Source organism: Drosophila pseudoobscura, chromosome X (genome assembly GCF_009870125.1).
Source record: "Drosophila pseudoobscura strain MV-25-SWS-2005 chromosome X, UCI_Dpse_MV25, whole genome shotgun sequence".
NCBI classification, from domain to species: domain Eukaryota; kingdom Metazoa; phylum Arthropoda; class Insecta; order Diptera; family Drosophilidae; genus Drosophila; species Drosophila pseudoobscura.
Genome location: NC_046683.1, coordinates 1,146,541 through 1,168,888, shown reverse-complemented (window position 1 = coordinate 1,168,888; position 22,348 = coordinate 1,146,541). Strand labels below are relative to the sequence as shown.

Here is a 22,348-nt window from a genome sequence, read left to right as displayed (position 1 = left end):
ATGGGTAATGGCATGGCATCGAAATACTTTGGGCCCCGAAAATACTTACACTCGTACTTCTCGTATGCTGCATCTGATATATCATATATATTTTCCAGGGTATACCCCAGTCGCCTGCCAACAGCTTTTTTTGTTTGGTTTTACTTCTAATTTTGTTTGATATTCTTCTTTTTGTGTGTTGTGGGGCCCCTCTTATGACGACGAGGACGACAAACAGCGGCAGCTTTATTGTTCCATGGTGGGCGTGGCGGAAATTAGTTTTTTTTCTTTCTTACAGGGGACGTCCCTTCTAACGTGGAAGTGTGTGTGCTCACCCCTCACCACTCACCCCTCCTCCCTCCGTAGCCGTAGCCGTAGCCTCCTTGGGCATTGTCATTAAAATGGAGCGGAGAAGGCTTTCGGAAATAAGTAATTGTTATGCTGTTACAGGTAATTTCCTCTCGGGCCGGGGATTAGCCCATAGCTCTGGCCATGGCCATGGCTGTTGCTGTTGCTGTTTCTGAGGAGAAAGAGAGGCACAGAGGCACAGTTTTTGATTGTATATATACTATATATATTCCCGTATATTTGTTGTCTTCATATACAATACATTTCTATGGGTATACATGTATAATTATATATATATAATTTGTGGCTTGCAAATCTTTTTATACACTATATTCGACGGGGGATTCAACACACAACAAGGGGTGGGCCGGGGATGGGGAAGAGGAAGGGGGCAAGCTGGGGGCTGGGGCTGGGGATTTACAATAAATACATACATGTACGATGATATATCCTCTATGCACTGTGTTTGCTCTTAAGTATTTTTATTTTTGTATATATTTTCCATTTTTCATATATTTTTTAGCTTTTATTACACTACACACTTGGTGTTTTCTTGCCTTGGTTTTTTGCTACTTAAATCTTTAAACATACAAAGCATTTAGTTTTTGTTTCTTGGTTTTTGGTTTTTGGTTGGTTTTTCACTATGTGATAAATGTATTTAAATACCATTATAGTTAATTATTCTAGTATGTACTGTATGCTTTATCTTTACCTTTACCGTTATGCATATAGGATTTTTCGGTGGAGTTCCTCGAAATCGGGGCACTCGAACGACTCTTTCCCTCTCTCTCTCTCGTATTCTTCTATTGGATCCTACAGAGAGCTGAACTTTTTAGGGTTTAACCGTTCAATAAATGATCTGTTCTGCCATTATTTTTTCTATGGTATAGCTTCGGGGGGCCACAAAATATTTGCCTCTGCTTTTTCCTGTTTGTGTGTGAAAGGGTTTTACAAACAATAAATCAACTATAATCAAATTCACCCAACAATCAGCGATTCACATCCACAAAAAAAACAAAAAAAAAACAAAAAGAATTTATTTGCCCGAATTAAACAGTTTTTCGGGCAAATTAAAATCCAAAAATGTCCGCCTCTCTCTTTCTACCCCTCTCGTAGCTCTGTCTGGGGTTTTTCCACTCGGAATTGTTTGATATATTTATGTGTGAAATGGAAGCCAATCCCAAATCCCATATCCCAAATCCAAGCCCCACCCCATCGGTCATGCCCTCGGACTCGGAGTACGGCAAATATTTGATTTGGCAATCAAGCGCAAATACAACAAATTTGCCACAGGACTCTGTCTGTGGTTGGCTCTGAAGTGTGGAGGGAGATGGAGAAGGAGGGAGTGGGAGTGGCAGAGGAAGAGGAACGGGGTGGTGTTAGGCAATTGCCGTGTCCTGTTCCTGTGTCAAATGCATGTCACAAACACACAGACACACAAATACACATCCAGATAGGAGGAGTATATGAGGGAAAGTGTGAAATGAAAACACGGCAGCAACCGAAACGCGTTACAAAATGTTAATTTGCAGCGACATCAGCAATAAGGCTGGGGGAATGGAGGGGGTGGGCGAAGAGTGAGTGGAGGCATGTGGCATGTGGCATTTGGAGGTGGAAACTCTGCGGCAGGTGCCTCACTCGACCACAAGGCAGCAGCAGCAGCAGCTTTGTGCTCTACAGGCATTAACAAATAGCACCCGACCCCCGTCCCCCTACCGCCGACCCCACCCCTCCCCATTCTGATGCTGCAACAACATTTGCAATCAGGCGCTGACCAACACTGGCACCAACAACGTTGATGATGACGATGACGAGCAACCGCTAACACCGACCGAGAGCTGCAACCAAATGACCAATGAGCCAACCACTACACACACACACACACACAGAGAGAGAAACGGAGCGAGAGAGAGAGGGAGAGGGAGAGAGAAAGTTCATGTGTCAGAGAAAGCTTGTCGCATGTTATACCCATTGACCAAAGGCGACCGACGGCATGCAGAAATAATAGATATGCTTGGATTCACTCTGATCTGAAATATGGATTTGATCATTCATTCAAACCACTCGGGCACTCGCCGCCACTTTGCACTCGCCATTCGAATTACTCGCTACGCGCCACTCGTATCATAGAAATTAAAGAGTCTTTGCTTCAGCCATAATGTTACCGGCATTAAGGGTATCCGATGGGTCCATAAGGGAGCTCCGATGTGGCTCCTGGCTGTTGCTGCTGTTGTTGGGTCAATGTTGATGCTGATAAGTAGCAAAACATGAGGTCGCCTGTAATTATGCGAGTGTTGCAAGTTAATTGCAATTGTGTGCAACTGACGGTAGCGAGATTAATTAAATTCATCCCAGTGAAGCCAGTCCAGTCCATTCTCCATCTTCCTCCCCCACACACTCCCAACAGCAACAGCGACAGCCATGGACCATGGACAACATCCTCCTCTCTCGTGTGTTGGGCTGCCATCACTCAATGCCAGGACAAGGCTGTGGGGACAGTCAATCTGTTTATTTGCTTATGCCCCCCGCCCCCAACCCTCGGTCAACTCTCTGCCAGCCCATTTGCCTGTCTGTGTGGCTCTGTGTCTCTGTGTGGTGTGCATTGTTTAAAGTTTACTAATTTCATGCATATCGCTGGCAACCCTGGCATTCGCCCCCACACACGCACACTCGCCACATGCCTCCCCCCACTCGCCATTCGCCATTCGCCATTCGCCGCTCACCACTCGCCGCTGTGCATTTGTGTTAGTTAAGTGATTTATTGTCGCAAAATTGTCATTATTAAAAATTAATGATGTCATAATTAAGTGTGTTGCTGCTGCTGTTGTACTACTGTACTGTAGTGCTGTCCTACTGCTGCTGTGCTATGCATTTTATTGTAAAATGATTTACATGCATGCAGAGGGGGGCAGGGGCAGGCCCTGCTTTGGACATTTTAGCTCGGATGGGGGGGTTGGGGAAATTTATGAACTGCAAACAACAAATATGCTCAATTCAATTTAATTTCCATAATTTAATTAGTGTTGTGTGGACAACAGCGATAACCCAACTGCAGCATTAGAGCGCAGACCCCATGTGCGATACATCCCATCAACTGTGCGGCCCTGTGGGGGGCAGCTCTTGGGGGGCATTAGCATAACCAGTCATGGAATTTGCGTTCCATAAGCCCAAAGGCTGTTTGGCTCTGCTCATCTGCTTCTGTTTCTGGTTTGTATAGAACTAGAAATGATAATCTCCCGTGGAAGTCTCAACTGGAAGGTATCTGGTGGAAATAACCAAACTATTTACTCGTAGAACGTATCGTATCATTTTAGTGGAAGATCTGGGAATGGAGAATCTTTTCTTTAGTCATCAATAAATCGATGTCCAAATCACTTGAATGATACACATGAATATCTTCTGTCCATTACTTGAGGGATTACTTAAGCGAGGGAATGATTTATTAGAGTCATCAGAGCCATATGGTTATCTAAAAGATACCCTAAAAAGCACTATCATAGAGCTTGTTCTGCTTGATGGTCTATCAATATTCAATCAATATGTCATCTATCATCTCCATTTCGCGATTGAGCTACAGGGTATTGCTTGGCCCAATGACTCTGCCCTATCATTAACCCTTCAGCAATGAATATAAACGAATTTGTCTGTTTGTCATATTGCAATATTTTCCCCCAGCCCTCTCTCTTGCCCCGGTCTCCGAGTCCGACTGCCCCTCCGATGATCGATGTTGTCTTTTGTCCCTGTCCCCCATCCCCATCCCCATATCGGTCAATTGCCAATGGCCAATATATTAAAAATAATCACCAAAATGACCAATAGTCGAAATGAAATGGTAAAAAAATTGCCAAATGGCCAACTGCAATCGCATCTGCATATGAATGCGAAAAATGAAATGAAATGAAATGGTGTAAAAAAGTATATGTATAAAGTAAATGCTGTACAGCGGCAGTCCAGTATTTATGGCATCGGAAAAAAGGCCACTTCCTGTGGCCCAAGAAGAGAGACTAGACGATACCCTGTTCCAGGGCTACACCCTCCTTGTCGCAGAGGTGGGAAAACACATATGCCTCTCAGACACAAGCTGCGAGGGAGGGGAGTGTGGAGTGTGTGTGGAGTGTGGAGTGCCATTAATGGAGGTCTAAGAGCAGAGTGCCACCTGGTGGTGCCGAATGAATTAAAGGACAAATTTACTATATATATGTAGGTTAATATAGGCTTCGCATCCGATACAGAGTACCGACTCGGAATCTCTGTGGTTGCTCTCGTTGCCAGTTTCCAGGCTCCCTTCTGCTGCCTGCCTGCCAATATATGTCAGGTTAGCCCCGTCCTGATGCAGTGGTCAGCCACTTCCCTCGGCTGCTGGTGGAGGCAGCAGCATAACTTCGTGCAGAACTCACCGCAAATCAGTTTGGCCAGCCCAGCCCAGCCCCGCCCCGCCCCGCACCATTCCATTTGATTGATTGAAAGTCAGCCAAAGTTGGGATTGAGTTTGCTGATGGACTGGGCCTTGCCCTGGCGAGGACTGGCCTGGCTAATTAGTCAGCAGTCAGCAGGAGTGCAGGACTGCAGGAGTGCAACGGGATACCCCTTCGAGCGATCACAGTAGAGAGAACTGGCAGACGAACCGAACCCATAGACGAAAGAAACTTTAAGGTGCATTCGTACGGAGAGAATCAGAAGAGTATCAAATGATCCTTCGACTCTTTACACCCGTCTTCCTGCATTTGTAGGGCATCTATAGATCTCAGCCCTCTGAAAAAAGGGTAGCATCTGCTGATGCTGCTGCTGCTGCTGCTGAAATAAATTCCATTTGAAATGTATTAATTTAAGTCATAATTTTCCATTGGCAAATCCCTCGATGCACAGCAGCTGAGAACAAAACAAAATAACACACAAAAACAGTACAAAAACTGAAATGAAAAGCTGCAAGAGTTTCTACAGAATGCGAAAAATATGTACGAGTACGAGAGTACGAAACAAAAACCAGCAACAAAAATGTCAACTCGTGCAAATAATGCAAATATTTATACAAATTATTATGTGATTTTGTAGAGAGTCAGACCCCAGACCCCAGACCGAAGCCCCTGCCCTGCCCTGCCCTGCCCTGCCCCTGTCTGGCTGCCATTTAGGGAAAAAGTTATGCAGCTTTTGGGCCAACGCGGCGTGTACGTAATCATTTTCCTTTCGGCCATTAAAAAGTTGATTTTTATGCGGGTCCCCTGGACCGGGCTTCGTTCTCCGGGCTCCAGGCTCCGGGACCGGGATCCGGGACTGGCTGCACTTTCGTATTTAAACGTGATTTTAAATAACCGCAACAGATTTTGTGGTTTCATGTTGCATTTGCTGTTCGATAAGCGACAGGACAGCCTCTGGGCTCTGGGTGCTTTTGGTAAGTGGGTTTGATAACAGTGGGCCAGTGCGTCTCTTCCCCGGTTACACAAGTTCCATGCCCACGCCCCCACCGCTCCCATGCCCTTTCCGATTTAAATTCCCATTCCGAAAACTGAAAACTCAAACCATGCCGCTGCCCCATTGGGAGGCTAAGTGGGGGTAGTGGATGCTGCGGTTAAGTGCATTTAAAATGCAAAATGCACGCATTTGTGTGGTGCATGCAACATGCCAACGTGCGGGGGTATTTTCGGCCATGCATATCGGGATTATAGATTAAACAAAAACAAGAAACAAAAATACCCAATTCATAATTTGAAAATTGGAATTAAATGTGTGGCAGCGGTAAATCCAGAAATATCACGCTGACCCCCCCACCCCGCGGAAGTTTAAGAAAGATATCCCGGAAATATACATATATGATAGTTCTCTCGTTTCTCCCCGCAAGAAAGTGGATCTTCTGCTCCATCAAAGAAAGCATATATACACTTTTTCCTAGCTCCATTCTTGACGAAATTCAATTGAATATTTACGCATAGAGGTATGGCTCCAGAGATTATCATATTTAAATTGGTTTCGTATCGGAATTTTGTTGTTATGACTATTACGGGAGCAGCAGCGCCTAAATCACACACAACAAAAAAAAGGCTACAACAAAATATATGTACTTTTTCTAGTCTATGCGCGTCTAGTTGGTTTTTTTTTGGGTGGGTTTTGCATAATGCTCTCTCATTTTCTCTGTTTCCATAACTTGCCTCCGGCTATTAATATACACATACATATACATACACAAATACTTGCGTATTCTTCTCGCTATTGTGTGTGTGTTTGTGTGATTGGTAGGTATTATTATTATTATTTTGATCTCTTATTTGCAACTTTTGCCTGGCATTAAATATACAGGATATATTATTATTATTATGGTTATAGAGATTATGCTGGTAATTCTGATTACTAGTAATCGCTATGGCTATCGCTATCGTTATCGTTATAGTTATCGTACTTACGCAGTATTTCATTTAGGGCTACACACACATACGCAAAAAAAAAACCAGGGGGAGTATCTCTGACTGCAATCAAAGTCTGATTGATTTTGGGGAGACAAAAAAATGTTGCACATTTAATGCTAGTTATCGTTATCGTTATCGTAATCGCTATCAATATTATTCGGCTTCCTATGTATATATATGTATGTATATGCATGTTCGAGTATGTATGCGTGTATGTATTCCTTCCGCCCTCGCCATCGCCATCGCCTTCGCTCTCCATTTTCTGCGCTCCGCTCTGCTCAGCAATCCTCGGTCTTTCCTCAGCATCGCCGGGTTGTATATGTATGTATGTTTAGTGGAAGCTCCTGTTGCACGCCGCACGCTAATTACGTCTTGCGCTTACGTTACGTCACTACGTCTTTACGTCAGAACGGCCATTATAGTAGTTACGTCTTAGTTCTGTTTCCAACTGGTCGCTGTGGAAGAATCGGAAGAGAAAAAGATACAAAATTCAGAAAGTATCTTTTACAACTCCATTAAACGATGACATCAAAATGACTTCAATTGACTATCTTTCAGACGTTTCCCTCAGTCGGTTTGCTGTTTCGCCTGGTGACTCTTTTCAAAATATATACAAAATACACTGAAAATAATATTTGATGTATGTACCTTTGTAGTAGACCTCGCGATACATGGTGGGACAGGCGGCCTTGCCGTTCGTTTTCGTCGTTTTGAAGTCAATGTTGGTGCGAATGGCCCGGTGGAGCAGCGGCTGTGGCGGCCGGTAGTTGTTGCCCAGCGGGGCCTTTGGGTGGTCGGGGCTGCCCTGCATGAGACGGCGCAAGGCATGCAACTGCAACGGAAATGCAACCATGCAAAGGTATTGAGTTGAGTACTTTGTTAGTATTTATATGGAAAATATGGTATTTTTGTGCTTGAATTGCAGGCTGTTTGCATTCTCGAATACATTTTTGATGTCTCAAGTGCGAGACGCGGAAGTGGATCAATGATTCCTATAGAGACAATAGACCCCACCATAGATGTAGATAGGACCCGGCATCGCATCCGTATCCGTATACGTATCTGCTAAGCGTTTAACGTGCATAATTATAAAACGTTTCGCACATCGATCCTCCCCCTGGCAGCCCCTGGCAAGCCAGTCCCCCATCGAAGGCACGCTTGACATAAATTTCTAATCCTAAAAATAAGCGCTCGCTGAACAACAAAAAAAAAACAAAAAGTTTAATATACATAAATATATAGTATGTATGTAGATGCATAAAAATCGTATCAAAGTAGGACCCAGACACCGACGGCAGAGGCAGCAGCATCGATGAGACACAGCAGCGACAACGACACAGCGACACAACGACAACGACAACATCGAGTCAATAACACTTAATCTACTCAATCTGTTTATCAATTGACTTCCGTCAAAATCGCTTTTCACGACAAACGTGGGTTGGCTTGGCTTGGCTTGGCTTGGCTTGGGTTGATGTGGATGTTGATTGAGGAGAGATGAAGTGCTGGAACGGTGGAGTGGTGGAGTGGTAAAGTGGTGGAGTGTACTGGAGGGATTGATGCTGCAGGGTGGTAACAGGTTTTCCCCCGAGTGCCCGTTCAAGTGTGAATTAAGTAGGAAGTGTGGGTGAGGCGCCCGAAAGCATGCAACACCAAATGGCACTCAAGGCATTTCGCCATGGAATCGCCATGGACGACGTTTGGGATTCTCGTCCCGTGTTGATTGACAGCGGCAATTAACCCACGAAAACACACAGCCCACACACCACAAACACCACACAGATATGAACATAAGTCTGGTAGTGATTTCAAAAATCAATTGGCCATGATATGGCTGGGTCTTTCATTGATATCTGTCTCCACAAGTATTGCGAATGGATCATTCCTGATTTGAAGCATGGAATCATCGTTATGCAGCTCTTTTGTTCCCTTCTCTCTGGCTCCCTCAATCTCTCTCCTTGCTGTGACAGAGCGTACGTTAATGGGTTAATTGCAATTTTAGCTCATGTCGCGCAGCTTCCTGCGTCCTGCATCCTGCGTCCGGCTCCTGCTCCCGCTCCTGCTCCTGCTCCTTTCCTGCTGGTGTTACTTTAATTTGGTAAATTATGTTTTTACCAGCAAGGTGCAGTCTCTTCCTCCCTCTCTTTCTCTCTCTCTCTCTCTCTCTCTATCTCTTTTTCCCATTCTCTGTCTCTCGTTGGCCGTGCCACTAAATTACATTGCCCCGTCGCTTGGCGGTGTCTGGGCATCCTCCATGGGTCGGTCCTCCATGGCTGCCACAAGTTGTAATCATGTGCCCATGGGTGCCATTGAGCTTGTTGAAGTTTTTATGAGTCTGCTGCTCTGCTCCTGCTGCTGCCACTGGATGCAGCCATGTGTGGGTCTGTCTCTCTCTCTCTTTCCCTACCTTTCTCCCTTTCTCTCACAGCTTACATTGTTTACACGTATGCCGCTGGCCACCATTCAACCGCTTCATTCTCCTCCTCACTCTCTCTCGTGCCTCGTGTCTCGTGCCTCATGCCGCATGCATGTTGGCGTCTTTATTACAGCGCTGCACTTAATAAACATTTGTGTTAAATTTTTTCTACCCCCCTCTCTTAGTCTATCTGTGTGTGTATGTGTGTATGCTTTCCGCCATTTCCTTGAGTGTGTGTGTGTGTGTGTGTGCTTTCCGCCATTCCTTTGAGTTATGGTCACTATCCACTTTGTTGCCTCTGCCTCTGCCTCTGGCGCTCTTGATACTTCGGCTGCTGCTGCTCCTCTAGCAGAAACTTAATTTAAAACTTAAATGAAATTAGCTAATAAAACAGACGAGAGACAAACAACAACGACAGCGGACAAGGGCCAACGGCCAGTAGGGAGTACTGTATACTAATTAGTAAACATTAAGGTGGCCATCACTCAAAAATGATCACAGGAGAAGGAGAGGCGGCCAAGAAGCAGCGAAAGATGGCTAAGGAAGCGGCTGGGGAGTCACCGAAACGGAAGCTGGGGCACTGACAGCCCCAGGTGTGGAATTCCACCTTAATCTAACATTAGTACCATTTCGAACAGAATCTAACCGATAACTTGGCTGATAATCCCAGTTTAAAGTGAGAGCTCTCTGAGTGTCCCTCAGAAGTGTCGGCATACTCTGGAGCTGGAGCTGCTGATGGTCTTAAATAATGTACTATATGGCTCACCTGTTGCTTTGTAATATAGATGGGCTTGTTGAGCACCACCCAGGTGACCGTTTCGTGGCAGGCTGGCGCCGTGGTCGAGCCATCGTAGGTCATGTAATGGTCGGTGTCCGGCAGAAGGCCGCGTATCGAGAGACGCTTCACGAACGCCTCGTCGCCGCCATAGCGTATGCGCTCCAATTGATCGGTGAGCATCCGAAGCTCCGGATTGGACAGATCCCCCAGCTATATAATACGGAGATATACAGAGAACACACAGGCGTTAAGGGGTGGAAATTCTTTGGTTTTCCTTGCGGGCTGCAAGAGCAGCATTACATCGGTATCGATAAGTATCGATTATTGATTGAATTAAATGCTTACCTGCAGCAAAATGGAGACGCCCACAATGCCCTGGGCACGATTCAGGGCATCGGAGAAATTTGCATATAGCTGGGAATTGTAGCCAAATATTTGTATCTGCAAAGAAAACAATAGGAAGAGGGATAGCCCACTGAGAAAATTGCAAACAAAAAAATGGGGGGATAAATAGAGAGCTAGAGGGCAGAGAATGGGTGGCTTTTTGTGCTCGTTCCTTTTCCTGTTTTTCTTTGTTGCAGTGGACTTTTGTTTGGGCTGCGGCTGGCTGTGGCCAAAAACTTTATTGTTGCTCAATTTAAGCCCAAATGCATACAGAAGCGGTGACAGGCAACAACAAGAAGGGGGCGTGGCCCGGGGTTCAGCTGCATCAGGGGCAGAGGCAGTGGCAGTGGCAGTGGCAGTGCCAGTGGGAGCGGGAGCGGGCTCCACGCCTTGTTTCGCATAAATTGCCCCAAAAATAATCCCAACTATCAACAAAATGCACACAAATAGAAACACAAACACAAGCACAAGCACAAGCACAAGCACACGTGGGCCAACATACACACACTGGGGGACAGAGAGGGAGAACGAGAAGATCACGGCAGGACAGCACATATTTTGCTTTTAGCCAAAAGTTTTCGGAGTAACGTCCAAGAAGTGCGGGGCACAGCTCCAGCCCAGCTCTGCCTTCTGGCAGCCACACACACACACACACACACTCAGACACTCAGCACTCACACATATGCATTTGCACTTTTGTTTCACGTCGACAACAAAACGCCTACACAAGACGAAGGATGCATGAGAAGAAATGGAGGGGAAGGAGCAGAAGATGGAGCAGGAGGGGGAGTTGAAGCAGGGCAGAGTGTAGAAGCAGGAGCTGGAGCTGGAGCTGGCGACACCACAACCTACAAATGCAAAGCAAATGACGAAACCGAGGGTTGCCCCAATAGAAAGTTCCAGCACAAAGTGAGAGAAACGCACAACAGACAACTGTTTCCTTTACATGGGTTTTATTCGTTACACGATTTGATGGTACAGATGATGTTAGAAAAGCAACTCAAGGCTGTGTAGTATCCATGCAGATGTTCACAATGTGCTTGCCCTGCACCGAAACGGTGCGTAGGGCTCGGCCTTCGCCGCCCTGCACCAAATACTCGCGGCACTTGGTCAGGACAATGTTTACATGCTGATCCGTGCACGAAAAGACGCCAATCAGGATGCGGCCATCAGTTAGGACAATTCTCATGCGGCGGCCCAGCCATTTCTGGAGCTGGCGACGACCCGGACTCAGGGTGGGATCGTTCATCTCTTCGGGAGTGTTGGAGAGGATCATGTAGACCGGATCGTTCATTCTGTTATGTTTTCAAAAGTTAGCACACCCTTAGAATCTTATTATTGCATAAAAATATCTATTACCTTGTTTTTGGTTGGTTTTTTTCAAGAAAATGACTTTAAGTTTCCTCTTTTGCTTCTGTAGCTTCTGTTTCTGCACAACAGCTGTTTCTGTGACAGCTGGACAGCTGAAGGCAGTGCTGTAAAACGGCACAGTAGAGTTTACCCACACTGGAGACGTGAGTGGCAACCCTCTCTCTCCGAGTGGGCTTCGTGTAACATGTGTACATGGATTTTCGGTGGGATTTTCACGAGTTTCGGGTGGGGCCTGGGCAGACGCACCGAGCGGAAGGAAATGCTCCAGACAATAGGGAAAATAATAATAATAATAGCAGAGAAGGCCCCCTCCGCCTCAAAAGAGGGTGTGGCAATGGGGCTGTAGGCGCAGAGCAGTTAATAGTTGTCCGGTCCCACAGGACTCCACATGTCGTCCTTTCCTTTCCTTTCTTTTCCTTTTTTTTTTTGGGAATTTCACAGAAAAATAGGGAAGAAGGAAGCGCAGGACTTTGAGGACTGGGGCATACGAGTATGTGCATTTAAATATTAAAAAACTCCATGCATGCTGAAATTTTAATGTGTGGCCAGCAAGGCAAATAAAAATTAAATTAAATTAAATTAAAATTTCTCAAAGTTGCTCCCCAAATGTTTTGGTCTCCACCAACTGTGAGTGGAATCTTTTTTGTGGTGGGAGGGAGGAAGGAGCTTGCTCGGCAAATATAACAAAATTTGCAGTCAAAAAATAAAGAACAGTGCGTTTCGCCATTGAACTACCGGGAGATATCTTCTGATAGCTTACAAGAATGATATTTAAGCCCATTCCATAAAGGAATTACATCGGTCGATAGGAGCTCCCCAGCTATAATGGCAGTAATCTTTTAAAGTACCAACAAATAATCGGACTTCAATATTTGTATCATAAAATACGCGTAGTACCAGCAGACACTGTAACACTTTTGAAACGCACTGTCCACACATTTACTTTTGTAGAATGCAAATGCAAATGCAAATGAAGTCTTGCCGAGAATGTGGCAGAATGAAGATGCCAGGCTTCGGAAATGGACAAAATTCAATTAACCGAATAGCATCTAACAAAATACATACATAGATGACACTAGTGGCAGGCCAGACAGATGGTGTGGCACTTTCATTAGGCTAACTGAAAGTTCTCGTATCCGACAGATAGTGTCCGACTTTGTCCAAAGATCTCCGATGAGAGTTTCAGAAAAGTGGTGCCTAAACTTGGAAAACCAACAACATATTTTAACTATAAGCTATCGGAAAAGGTATCTACACTAAAAATATGTATAAATATTTACTCGTATTCAGAAACTATTTCGATTGAAGAGAAAATATTCCAATAGTCTTTCCAATCGGCCTTCCCAACTCGTTTATGGCTACACTTCGCACTTCTCTACTTAGATGAATTCCAATTGAATCATAAAGGATATCCACATTCCATTCAAAGCCCTACTGTGTATCGCAAACACAGACTGTGGTACAACACCAACAAAAGCAAAAAAAAGATACAATATTTGACCACAAACTAAAATGTTATATTTCCGTTTCATTAAACAGCAAAAGCCTCTGGCCCAAGCAAATAGATACAAGGAGTGGCAACAACAAGGACAAGGCCAACAAATAGTGTAAGTACCAGCAAATAGCCGGACAACAAGCCTCCCCTTCCCTTCCCCTTCCCCCACCCCACGGCCCTAGCAAAGAGCCAAAGCCTAAGCGGCGTTACGGGATGCCCTCCGGGCTCTCCTCTCGGTCTGCCTGTGGGGCTGTCTGCCCCATACTGTGTGTGTGTGTGTGTTCCTGTGTGTGTTTATTTGAGGAGGAGAAGTCCGCACAAGCTCCTGGCATATTTCTTCCCAAACACACACACACACACACACACACACACACGCTGAAACACACGCAGAGGCAGAGGCAACTTAATCAGATCAATTACACATGTTTTCACTGCATGGATTCCACAGCCAGGCCCAGACCAGACCCTAGGAGCCCAGGACTCCAGCACTCCAGGACCAGGCCTAGTCCAGGGCGCAGAGTAAACGAGCTGACAACGAGGAACGGACAAAGCAACCAGCGCGACGCCAGCTGCTAAAACTTTTGCCTAGGTTGGCAGGCCGTCGAGGCCGGCAGGGCCTCCCCCTTCACCCAGGTTCTCCTCTCCCACCAGGCCGAGTCGATAAGCCGGAGCGCACAGTGGTATATACTGCAGATTATCTGGGTTAAATGTTGAAAATGGCAAACAGTAGGTGGGATACGAAAATAGCATTAAAGATATTTTTCACAAATCACTGACCAACACTTTTCGCCGTTGCAGCGGAATAGTTGTCGCAACCCACACCTATCGATTGATTTTTAAAAGGTATTTTGTCTAATTTTTATATTTTTTGGTATTTTTCTAGCATTAAAAATATTACTCCATTTATTAATCCACTCGAAACTTTTGTTTTCTGGTATTTTCTGGTATTTTATCTTGTTTGAATTATTTTCTGTATTTTTTTGTTTCTTATAATAATATAATATACTAGTTCTCTCTGTCTTTTTTTCTGGATTTTTTTAAATTATTTTGCTATTGTTTTCGGGTTGATTGCCACCGACTCGTTGCCTCTGATTGCCTCTCCCTGCATAGCTATTCATACCCATTCTGTTCTGTTCCACTGTGTGCCCCAACCAATTTGAGGTGGTAGCAAAACGGAGAAGGATAGGGTGGGGCAGGCGGACTAGTGGTATTCTTGGCTTCTGTGCTCCTACTAGCTGGCTGACTTGGCTTTCGTGTTGCACTGACCGGGCGGGCGACCCGTTAATGCTGGCCATGGCATGCCAGGGCCAGTGCCAGTGCCTAGGATCGGGCCTAAACAGCAGTGTCTGCTGGTCTAGGCCCGAGAACATGGCCTCATGTCAACACTTTGGCGCCCCGTTGCTCCTTCTTTGGTCTGTGTGTCACTTTTCTAGACAAATGAAGCAAATTAGCTTAACAACGCACTGGGGACATTGTCAAACACGCTCCCAAAACACACACACACACACACACACACAGACACACACAGAGGCTGATGTAGAGAGAGAAGAGAGATACATATGTGGGGAAAGAAGAAGTTTGTGGTACTTTGCCGGACCTGGATCGCTCTATTTCTGCCACTGCCACAGCGACTCGCCCCTACCTCACTGTCTCCCTGCCACGCTGGCACTCTGGCTGATGCACTTGTAGCACTTTCTGCTAATTATCCCCTGCCCCAAACAGCCAGATTAAGATGCGGATGCGGATGATGTGGGAAAATAGGAGCGGAAGATATGCAAAAACGAAAATGAGCAGCTCAGGCCACACGCGTTTTGCCTGCGTTTTAAAACGCACCCAAATGGAAACGCTGAAGATGCACTGAGATCCGACAGATGGATAACAGCCAGAAGAGTCGGTTGTGAAGAATTGTCACTAAGTAATTATGAAACTACTAAATATTTGAGAGAAACTTAAGCGCTCTTAGTGCGCGTTTTAAAACGGATCAACCAACAGCTACGAGCGACCCGAAACGTTTCAATCTGTGTTTAAAAAATTACTATCAGCGTTTCCAAACTATAAGCGTTCTCCACATAACTCTCCAACGATTTTAGAATCTCCCAGCAGATTCCAGGAGACTTTGGTCCGTATAAAGCAAACTTTCAGGCGTTTTAAAACGCAAACAAGCAATCCTGTAACGCTCTAACACCTGACTTTCTTAGCCTCATAATCCAATCAAAAACTTTGCCAGACTCATTACCCCGCCAGCCAGCCAGCCAGCCAGCCAGCCAGGTGTTCCAGGTATTCCTGGGGTACGAGGGGTACGAGGGGTTCAATGGGAGGGGGAAAACCAGCACAAATCCACTCAGACCACATTAACGACTTAGTAGCGTTTTAAAACGCGGAAGCCCAAGAACGAACGAACGAACGAACGGAGCGAGGGAGAAAAAACGCGCACGAAAATCGCTTTAATTGCTGGTTGGCCTTTAAACGGATTGTTAGAAAAGGGGTGGCTGGGTAGCAGGGTCGCTTAGGGGGAGTGAAGAGGGATTGTTTGGGCTGGGAAGGGGGCAACCGTAGAGGGGCTGTCGGGGTATTCGAAATTACAACACGACCTCATTAGCAGCAAATATTTTGGCGTTTCTCGGTGCCACTCACTCACTCACTCACTCACTCTGTCGCTGTCTGACTGTCTCTGTCCCCTCCGAGCCCCCTCTCTCTCTCAGTGAGTGCAGTGCACAGATAGATGAGACAGAGATACATTTGTATATTTAAGTACTTTCATGGTTAGCGCGTAAATTAATGGTGAAGCCATCGTCGTCGGTAGCTGGTGGTCGGTCGTGGGGGTTGCCATTGGCGTTCCCGTTGCCGTGGGCCGCGGGCTGGGGGCTGTGGGCGGCCAACCGCACGGCTGCCGAGGGCAGGTTGGCAGGCCGTCTAACGTACCCTCAAAAGAAGGGGTTGAGTGGGGACAGTCCATTATGTGGAACCAGAGATGAGCACGTGATTGTGAGGGGTTTTGGCCGATACTCGAGGTCTATCCATACTAGTCCTGTCGGCTCTTTTGGGGAGCAGCAAAGGGGGCACTCTCATCTCTACGATAACTCCATCTCTTGGCCATATTCTGGCAGCATGATTAGGCTTTAGCCATAGGAAACACGTGCTAAATGGCCGCCCGGCCACGGCTCGGCCGCCAAAAACAAATCAAAATCCAAAATCGAGCAACTGTGCATTGGATATAGAAATAGCGCATCCTCCGATTACTCCCCGCCATCATCCTGTCCTCCCACCATCTCCCTAGCATCATCATCTCAGCAGCCCGTCAACCCACCTGGTGGCATCCTATGACAACGGCATCCGGCATCCTATCCAACGAAATCCAAGACACGGCTGCAATCTTGTGCGGATTTCGTGGGGATTAATTAAAATTGCCAATTACGAATTCATTAAGGCTGATCAAATTCTGGCCCGGGCCATTAAGGAGGCTTTCGTTACGGTCTGCCAAGCAGCCAGGCAGCTGGAGTACTTGCCAGTGCTCTCCTCCTCTTCCTCTTCCTCATCCTCATCCTCATCCGAGCCTCCGATGAATCGCTTCATCAAGCAGTCCTTCAAGGAATCGTCGGATGATTACGTATTGAATTTGGATATCGAGTTTTTGATATTTCCAAGTATTTTTCGGCATGTAATGTGTCACTTAGTCACATTTCAGTTTCACTTCAAAGGCATACATACGTGAATCAAAACGTAGCACTCTCTAAAATTAAATTCTTTGCGGATTTCCTGTAAGTTCCTGTCGATTGGTATGCCTGATCCGAGTGAGACCATATACAACTTGACTGCTGGACAGGGGACGACCATGACGCCCTTGTACACGATCATGATGCACGCAGAACTGGATGGCCAGAAGGAGCTGGGACCGGAAATGGCGGAGCTGCTGGAGTGGCTGGGACGCTGCTTGAAGATTGTCATTTCGGACGGACGTGTCCTGATGGGAACGTTTCTGCAAACGGATGTTGATGTCAATATAGTCCTCGGCAACTGCTCCGAGTATCCGTTGGAGAATGGACTGCCCAAGTTCTTGGGCACCGTAAAAGTCCCGTGCGAGCACATTGTCTGCATGTGCATCCACGGGGGACCCTAAGCCCCAAGGGCGAAGTACAGTACAGTTCAGACCAGACCTTTCTTAGATTCAATTCAACCGAGTAAACTTGTATTTGAAAGCCGCCAGAGGTTTTACAATTTAGAAGACCCAGAAAATGTGATACCGAATTGCAGTTTTGAAATTAAATTTCCATTTTACCATACTCTCTCCCAGAGAAATCAGTTTCGGCTCAGAATTGCAGCTCTTTGAGGAGGACCCTTAACAGCAGAGCTCACTCATCGGAACAATGCCATCCCCAACCCCCTTTCCCATCTCCATTCCCATCCCCGTCCTCAGAACAGATTAAAACCAAATGGGGCATTCAGAGTTGTCGATCCCCAATTTGCCCAGAAGCCCTACCAGATGGGAGGGGAGCCGAACTAGTCTTAATTTAACCAAAATAATACACCGCATACTTCATTATCGTCTCATTGTCGGCAGTCGGAAGTCACTAGTCGGAGGCAGATGATTACGGGAAGGACGTGGCCTCCTGCCGGATTTCTAATTAATTTGCGCTGACATTGGCGGCAGTGGCGGTGGCAGTGGCAGTGGCAGTGGGGATCACCGCTCCACTCCTTTGCACTCTACTCTACTCTACCGCCGGAGATAGTCGCCAACTGCTGACATGCAACAGATTTATAACGTTATTTGTTTGCTGTCTGCCGCCGCTCCAGCCTGCTGTGGCAGCCTGTTGTGGCAGGCAGCCCGTCGCTGCAGCTGCAGTCGGGGGCTCACTTTTGATTGCCTGTTCGCTGGCTGTCGAGAGGAGACAAAGGCGCCGCATGACGACAACGAAGCCAAAACGAAATGCTAATGGGAATGAAAATGAAAATGAAAACTGTGTCGCCCATCACTCAACCCAATCCCAGCTCGACTCAACTCAACTCGACTCGACTCGACTCGAGTCAAGTCAAGTGGCTGAGGACCGCCCGACAGATGACAGCAGCATCCAATCCGAGGACAGAGGGCTAAGCTCTGAGGACCCACTAGACTCCATAGAAGAGTTCTCAGAAATGGCAACTACTCCTAGATTTTCCGAATCTTGTGAGTTTCGCTTCAAGAGGAAGAGCATTAGCTCTGATATCCTGGGCAATACTACAGCAAACTGCAGGAACTACAACTGCAACAATGATGATTGAAGGAATAAAATGCTGGAAAAAAGAATATATTGGATTTTTGGTGGAAGTTTATGCGAGTAACACCCAGAAGGAACCATTTCCGACCTCAGAATCAATAGCCGATTCGAAATGGACATGTCTGTCTGTCCGCCCGTCTTTATCTGGGCACACAGATCTAAGAAACTATAAGAAGAACTATATCACACTGTTAAGACCAATGCTCAGCCTCAAAAAAAATGAAAATAAATACAATGTTAGACGTTAAATGGATTTCCTTCCATCAGGTAAATCTGTGTTCGCGAAATAAAAAAAAATTAAATTATAAATGCATTTTTCCCTTTTTTAGATTTGGAAAATGTTGGAGCGATGCATGCCAAGGCCAAAAAAAAAACTAAAGGTTTCCTGTTTTTGCGTCCTTATTTTGATATTATTTTATTTTTTGGTCGGCTTGTGCCATTTTTGTGACGAGCTGACGTCATTTCTGTCCCAGAACTTTCGCTTTCGTTCAGTTCTCAATCTGGTAGCATCTGGAAATTATGAGTTTATTAACATGGCCATTGACTAATTGGACTAACTTGGCCTATTGCCAGCAGCTGCAGATTATGGCCGAGAGGGCAGAGAGCAGGACAAACGGCAAAGTGTTGCAATTAATTGTATTTTGGCAAGACATTTGGCTATGGGCATGTCTCTTGGGGACCATCAAATCAATAGGTATCATTAGGACCCATCTGGACAGCTGCAGGAAAGAGACAAATTAGCGACGGCAGCGGAGATACACAACATAGAGGAAGAAGAGAGAGGGGCAAGCAAGGTACATTAAATACTTAGTAGAGCAAAGCTGTACCTGCTACGCAAAATACCTTGCAGGGAGAGAGAGGCCTTACTCAGAGATGCTTTGTTCATTCTCTCCCACCAGTCTGTGTGTGTCCGCGTCCGCGTCCCCGTCCCCCGTCGCAGCCCTAGTCCGACCGCCGAAAGTCGCGTATTTGCATATTTTTAATAAACTGCTAGCAAAATCAACTGAAGCGAGAGAGCATGTGTGAGCGTATGAACTTGACATCAAAATGAACAAGAGCAGCAAGAACAACAAGAACAACAACAAGAGAAAGGTTAAATCATATTTGACAAACAACAAGGAACAGAGGAGGAAGAGAGACGCAAATAGAAGGAAGCAGGCGGAACGAGAAAATCACATTGAAGCATTCGTGAAGACGGGAAGGGGGAGGCAAACAGAAGGAAGCACGCATGTGTTCATCCGTCAGGCGATGCCGTGAAAGGGATGGGCAGACTGTGGGCCCGGCAGACAAGGTGTCTGCGTCGACGTCTGTAAGAGAAAAGGCCCCCAACCTCCCCGTCTGCCATTCTGCCATATGACACATAAATATGCTCCCCGCTTACGCCATAAAACAATGTACAAATAAAACAATACTCCTACAAAATCATCAGAGAACAGCAGCAGCAGCAGACCTCAACAGCTGGAATTGATGACAATGTGAAATCATTCACAGAGTGCTTGCAATGAAAATAAATCTGAAGGTAAGTGCAAAAATCAATAAAAATACTTCTGTGTAATCGTAGGCAAATATATGTTCTACATACATATATACGTATGTAAAACAATGTACATATATTCCATGTGTCCAAGCTGTACTTATAATTCATCTTCCCTAACTCATTCACCCTCTGACGCTGGCTTTTTGGCTGCAGCAACTGCAGTTGTGAGAGCCGACAACAACCGAGAGAGCAGACAAATAGCGGAATCGACTATGCTTAGACAGAAAATCTCTCTCACCCGCTCGGGTATGCAGACATGCTCTCTGCCGCTCTCCCGATCGGCATGCGTGCAGACGAAGCCGATCGCCGAATAAGAATAAGTAGTCACAAAAGCGAATCTATGTAGGAAGGCGAACAACCGTTTTGTGTATGTACAACTGAAGCTGCTTGGGAGACTTCTCCCACTCTAACACGTGTGAATGATTTGTCTCGAAAGCATAAGGGCGTGTGCAGGGGGACAAAGAGAACAAGGCCAGGCAAATCAAAGCCCAAGACAAGAGAGAGAGCAGCACATTCTCTCCCTCGCTCGAAATGTTGAACCTGTCAGAGCGTTGATGATAACATTGAGGACTGAAGTTAGGAAGTTTGTACTCCGTTCCTCATCCCGTCCGCCCAGCAGCGGAGGTGGGGTGCCTCTGACATTTTTGAATACCCTATTCGAGAAGTATTGTGATTTGTGACAACGCAGAGGAAATACTTAAAGTGTGAATGAGATAATTGCAGCTTGATCCAGATTTGGTGAATATATTATATAACAGCAGAGGACCTGCAAGGGTATATCTAGATTCGGCTACCGACTGTTGCGTTCGCGACTTTGCTTCGTTTCTTTGCTCGTATTTCCACCAGCTGACTGACTTATTTTTTTGTCAGCGACAAATCGACATTTGCTACGTTAAATGCTGATCAAATACACTTCCGCTCGTTTATCTGTGTAAATATTTGAGCAGGCTTGTGGGGGCACGGGAAGGGGGAAGGGGGAGGGGGAAGAGGAAGGTGAAGTTGGTAACAAGTTTAGAGCGAGGACACAGAGCACAATGGGGCGGGCAATGAGACAGAATGGAAAAGAAATGACGCAAGAAAAGTTGAAAAACTTGACTCAATGAACCCCAACCCCCACCCCAACCCCAACCCCTCACCCCAGCCGCCTCTTATCACACACAATTGAATTGTTAAAGAGGGCTGGAAGCTAAAAGAAATCTGTTGACAGGCAGGGAGCACCGTACAGCGTACACCGTACAGCGTACCGAAATAGAACCCAAGGCCCAAGGAGTGTCAAAGTGTCCAATGGCAAATTTGGGGCTTCGCCCCAGCAAAGGGCACCCTTGGTAGGGCACAATTGAAATTGACATTTGTCTCGTCGACTTACCTCCGCCGGGAACGTATACCCCTCCACGCTGTGCTCCGATCCGAACTGATCGTTCAGGCCGTAGTGCATGTGGATCTCGTGGAAGCGGTAGCGGTACGACAGCGGACCCCCCGAGATGTTCACGGGCGTCTGCATGCCGTCGTAGTTGGCCACCGTGTCGTTGCCGGCCGTGAAGATGACGCTGTGTCCGGTGTTGGTGATTAGTCCGGATATCTATAGAGAGAGAGAGGGCGAAATTGGAAGATTGGATAGGTCTTCGCGGCTCTTCACTTATTCATTGCTCACCCTATGTTTGTCGATATGCATGGGCCGCAAGTTGGGATCGAAGAGCAGGCGCTGCGGCTCCAGATTTACGGGGGACTGACGTCTGCCCTTGTTGCAGAGCGACCACTCCGGATTGATGAGGCCCCAGAAGGCAGGTCCTGCAATGATGAAAGTCCATCTTCAGATTTAGCTATGAAAATTGTCAAATCGATGCGTTTGCATTGGTGCCAAAGAGATTTATGAACCCACTTTGCCTCAAACAGTTCCCAAAAAGTTTCCTTTGCCTACCACAATCAGGACAGGGCAGGGCAGAGCAGGGCAGGGCAGGGCTATGGGGCAGCAAAAACTTGCCACAAATTGTATAATGGCCAAAACGGAAAGAGAGAGAGGGAGAGAGAAAGAGTGAGAGAGTGGGGCGGGACCTGACCTCCATTACAATATTTGTCTGCATCTGCATAGGTGTTGGCCTGCGTCGGTTTCGCCTTTTTGGTTTTCCCCGTCTCTCTGTTTGATTCTGGCCACACAACCATTTCCATGTCTGTGTCCATGTCCTTGCGCTCCTTTTTGCCCCAGTCGGAGGACTGCTTTAATTTTGTGCGGTTTGCTTAGCTTCCCCGCTCCCCTTCACTCTGTTGCCCCGTTGCCCCGCTGCCACGCTGCCCCTCTGCTCCCTTGTCGGGTCTGACCATAGGGCAAACAGTAAAATTGCAGGTTTATCTTCGGTTCTGTCTGTCGTTGGCTTTGGCTTTGGTTTTGGCCA

At 46.4% G+C, this 22,348-nt stretch overlaps 3 protein-coding genes and 1 long non-coding RNA gene across 4 annotated transcripts in view; 2 read left to right on the top strand and 2 right to left on the bottom strand.

The window, feature by feature from the left end:
• Positions 1–5,384: 5,384 nt before the first annotated feature.
• CARPB (Carbonic anhydrase-related protein B) overlaps positions 5,385–22,348 on the bottom strand; it is a 47,824-nt gene continuing 30,860 nt past the window's right edge. The window contains exons 4-9 of the mRNA XM_002134505.3: positions 21,610–21,746; positions 21,325–21,537; positions 10,265–10,360; positions 9,908–10,129; positions 7,374–7,557; positions 5,385–7,180 (exon numbers count right to left, since the gene is read on the bottom strand). Of these exons, the coding sequence (XP_002134541.1) occupies positions 7,158–7,180; positions 7,374–7,557; positions 9,908–10,129; positions 10,265–10,360; positions 21,325–21,537; positions 21,610–21,746 (875 nt within the window). The 3' untranslated portion in view covers positions 5,385–7,157. The remainder of the gene's footprint in view (positions 7,181–7,373; positions 7,558–9,907; positions 10,130–10,264; positions 10,361–21,324; positions 21,538–21,609; positions 21,747–22,348) is intronic.
• LOC26532368 (N-alpha-acetyltransferase 38, NatC auxiliary subunit-like) lies at positions 11,240–11,783 on the bottom strand. Its single transcript, XM_015186754.2, has 2 exons — positions 11,663–11,783; positions 11,240–11,598 (listed from the first exon to the last, which is right to left on the bottom strand). Exon 2 carries the CDS (start codon positions 11,595–11,597, stop codon positions 11,304–11,306), a length of 294 nt encoding a protein of 97 aa, XP_015042240.1. The 5' UTR covers position 11,598; positions 11,663–11,783; the 3' UTR covers positions 11,240–11,303.
• On the top strand, positions 12,931–14,068 carry LOC117184771 (uncharacterized). The gene is made up of 3 exons (XR_004470218.1): positions 12,931–13,133; positions 13,214–13,281; positions 13,618–14,068. It is a non-coding gene; the product is annotated as an uncharacterized lncRNA (long non-coding RNA).
• On the top strand, positions 16,834–17,450 carry LOC6901064 (N-alpha-acetyltransferase 38, NatC auxiliary subunit-like). Its single transcript, XM_002134507.3, has one exon. The coding sequence runs from the start codon at positions 16,948–16,950 to the stop codon at positions 17,284–17,286; it is 339 nt and encodes a 112-aa protein (XP_002134543.3). The 5' UTR covers positions 16,834–16,947; the 3' UTR covers positions 17,287–17,450.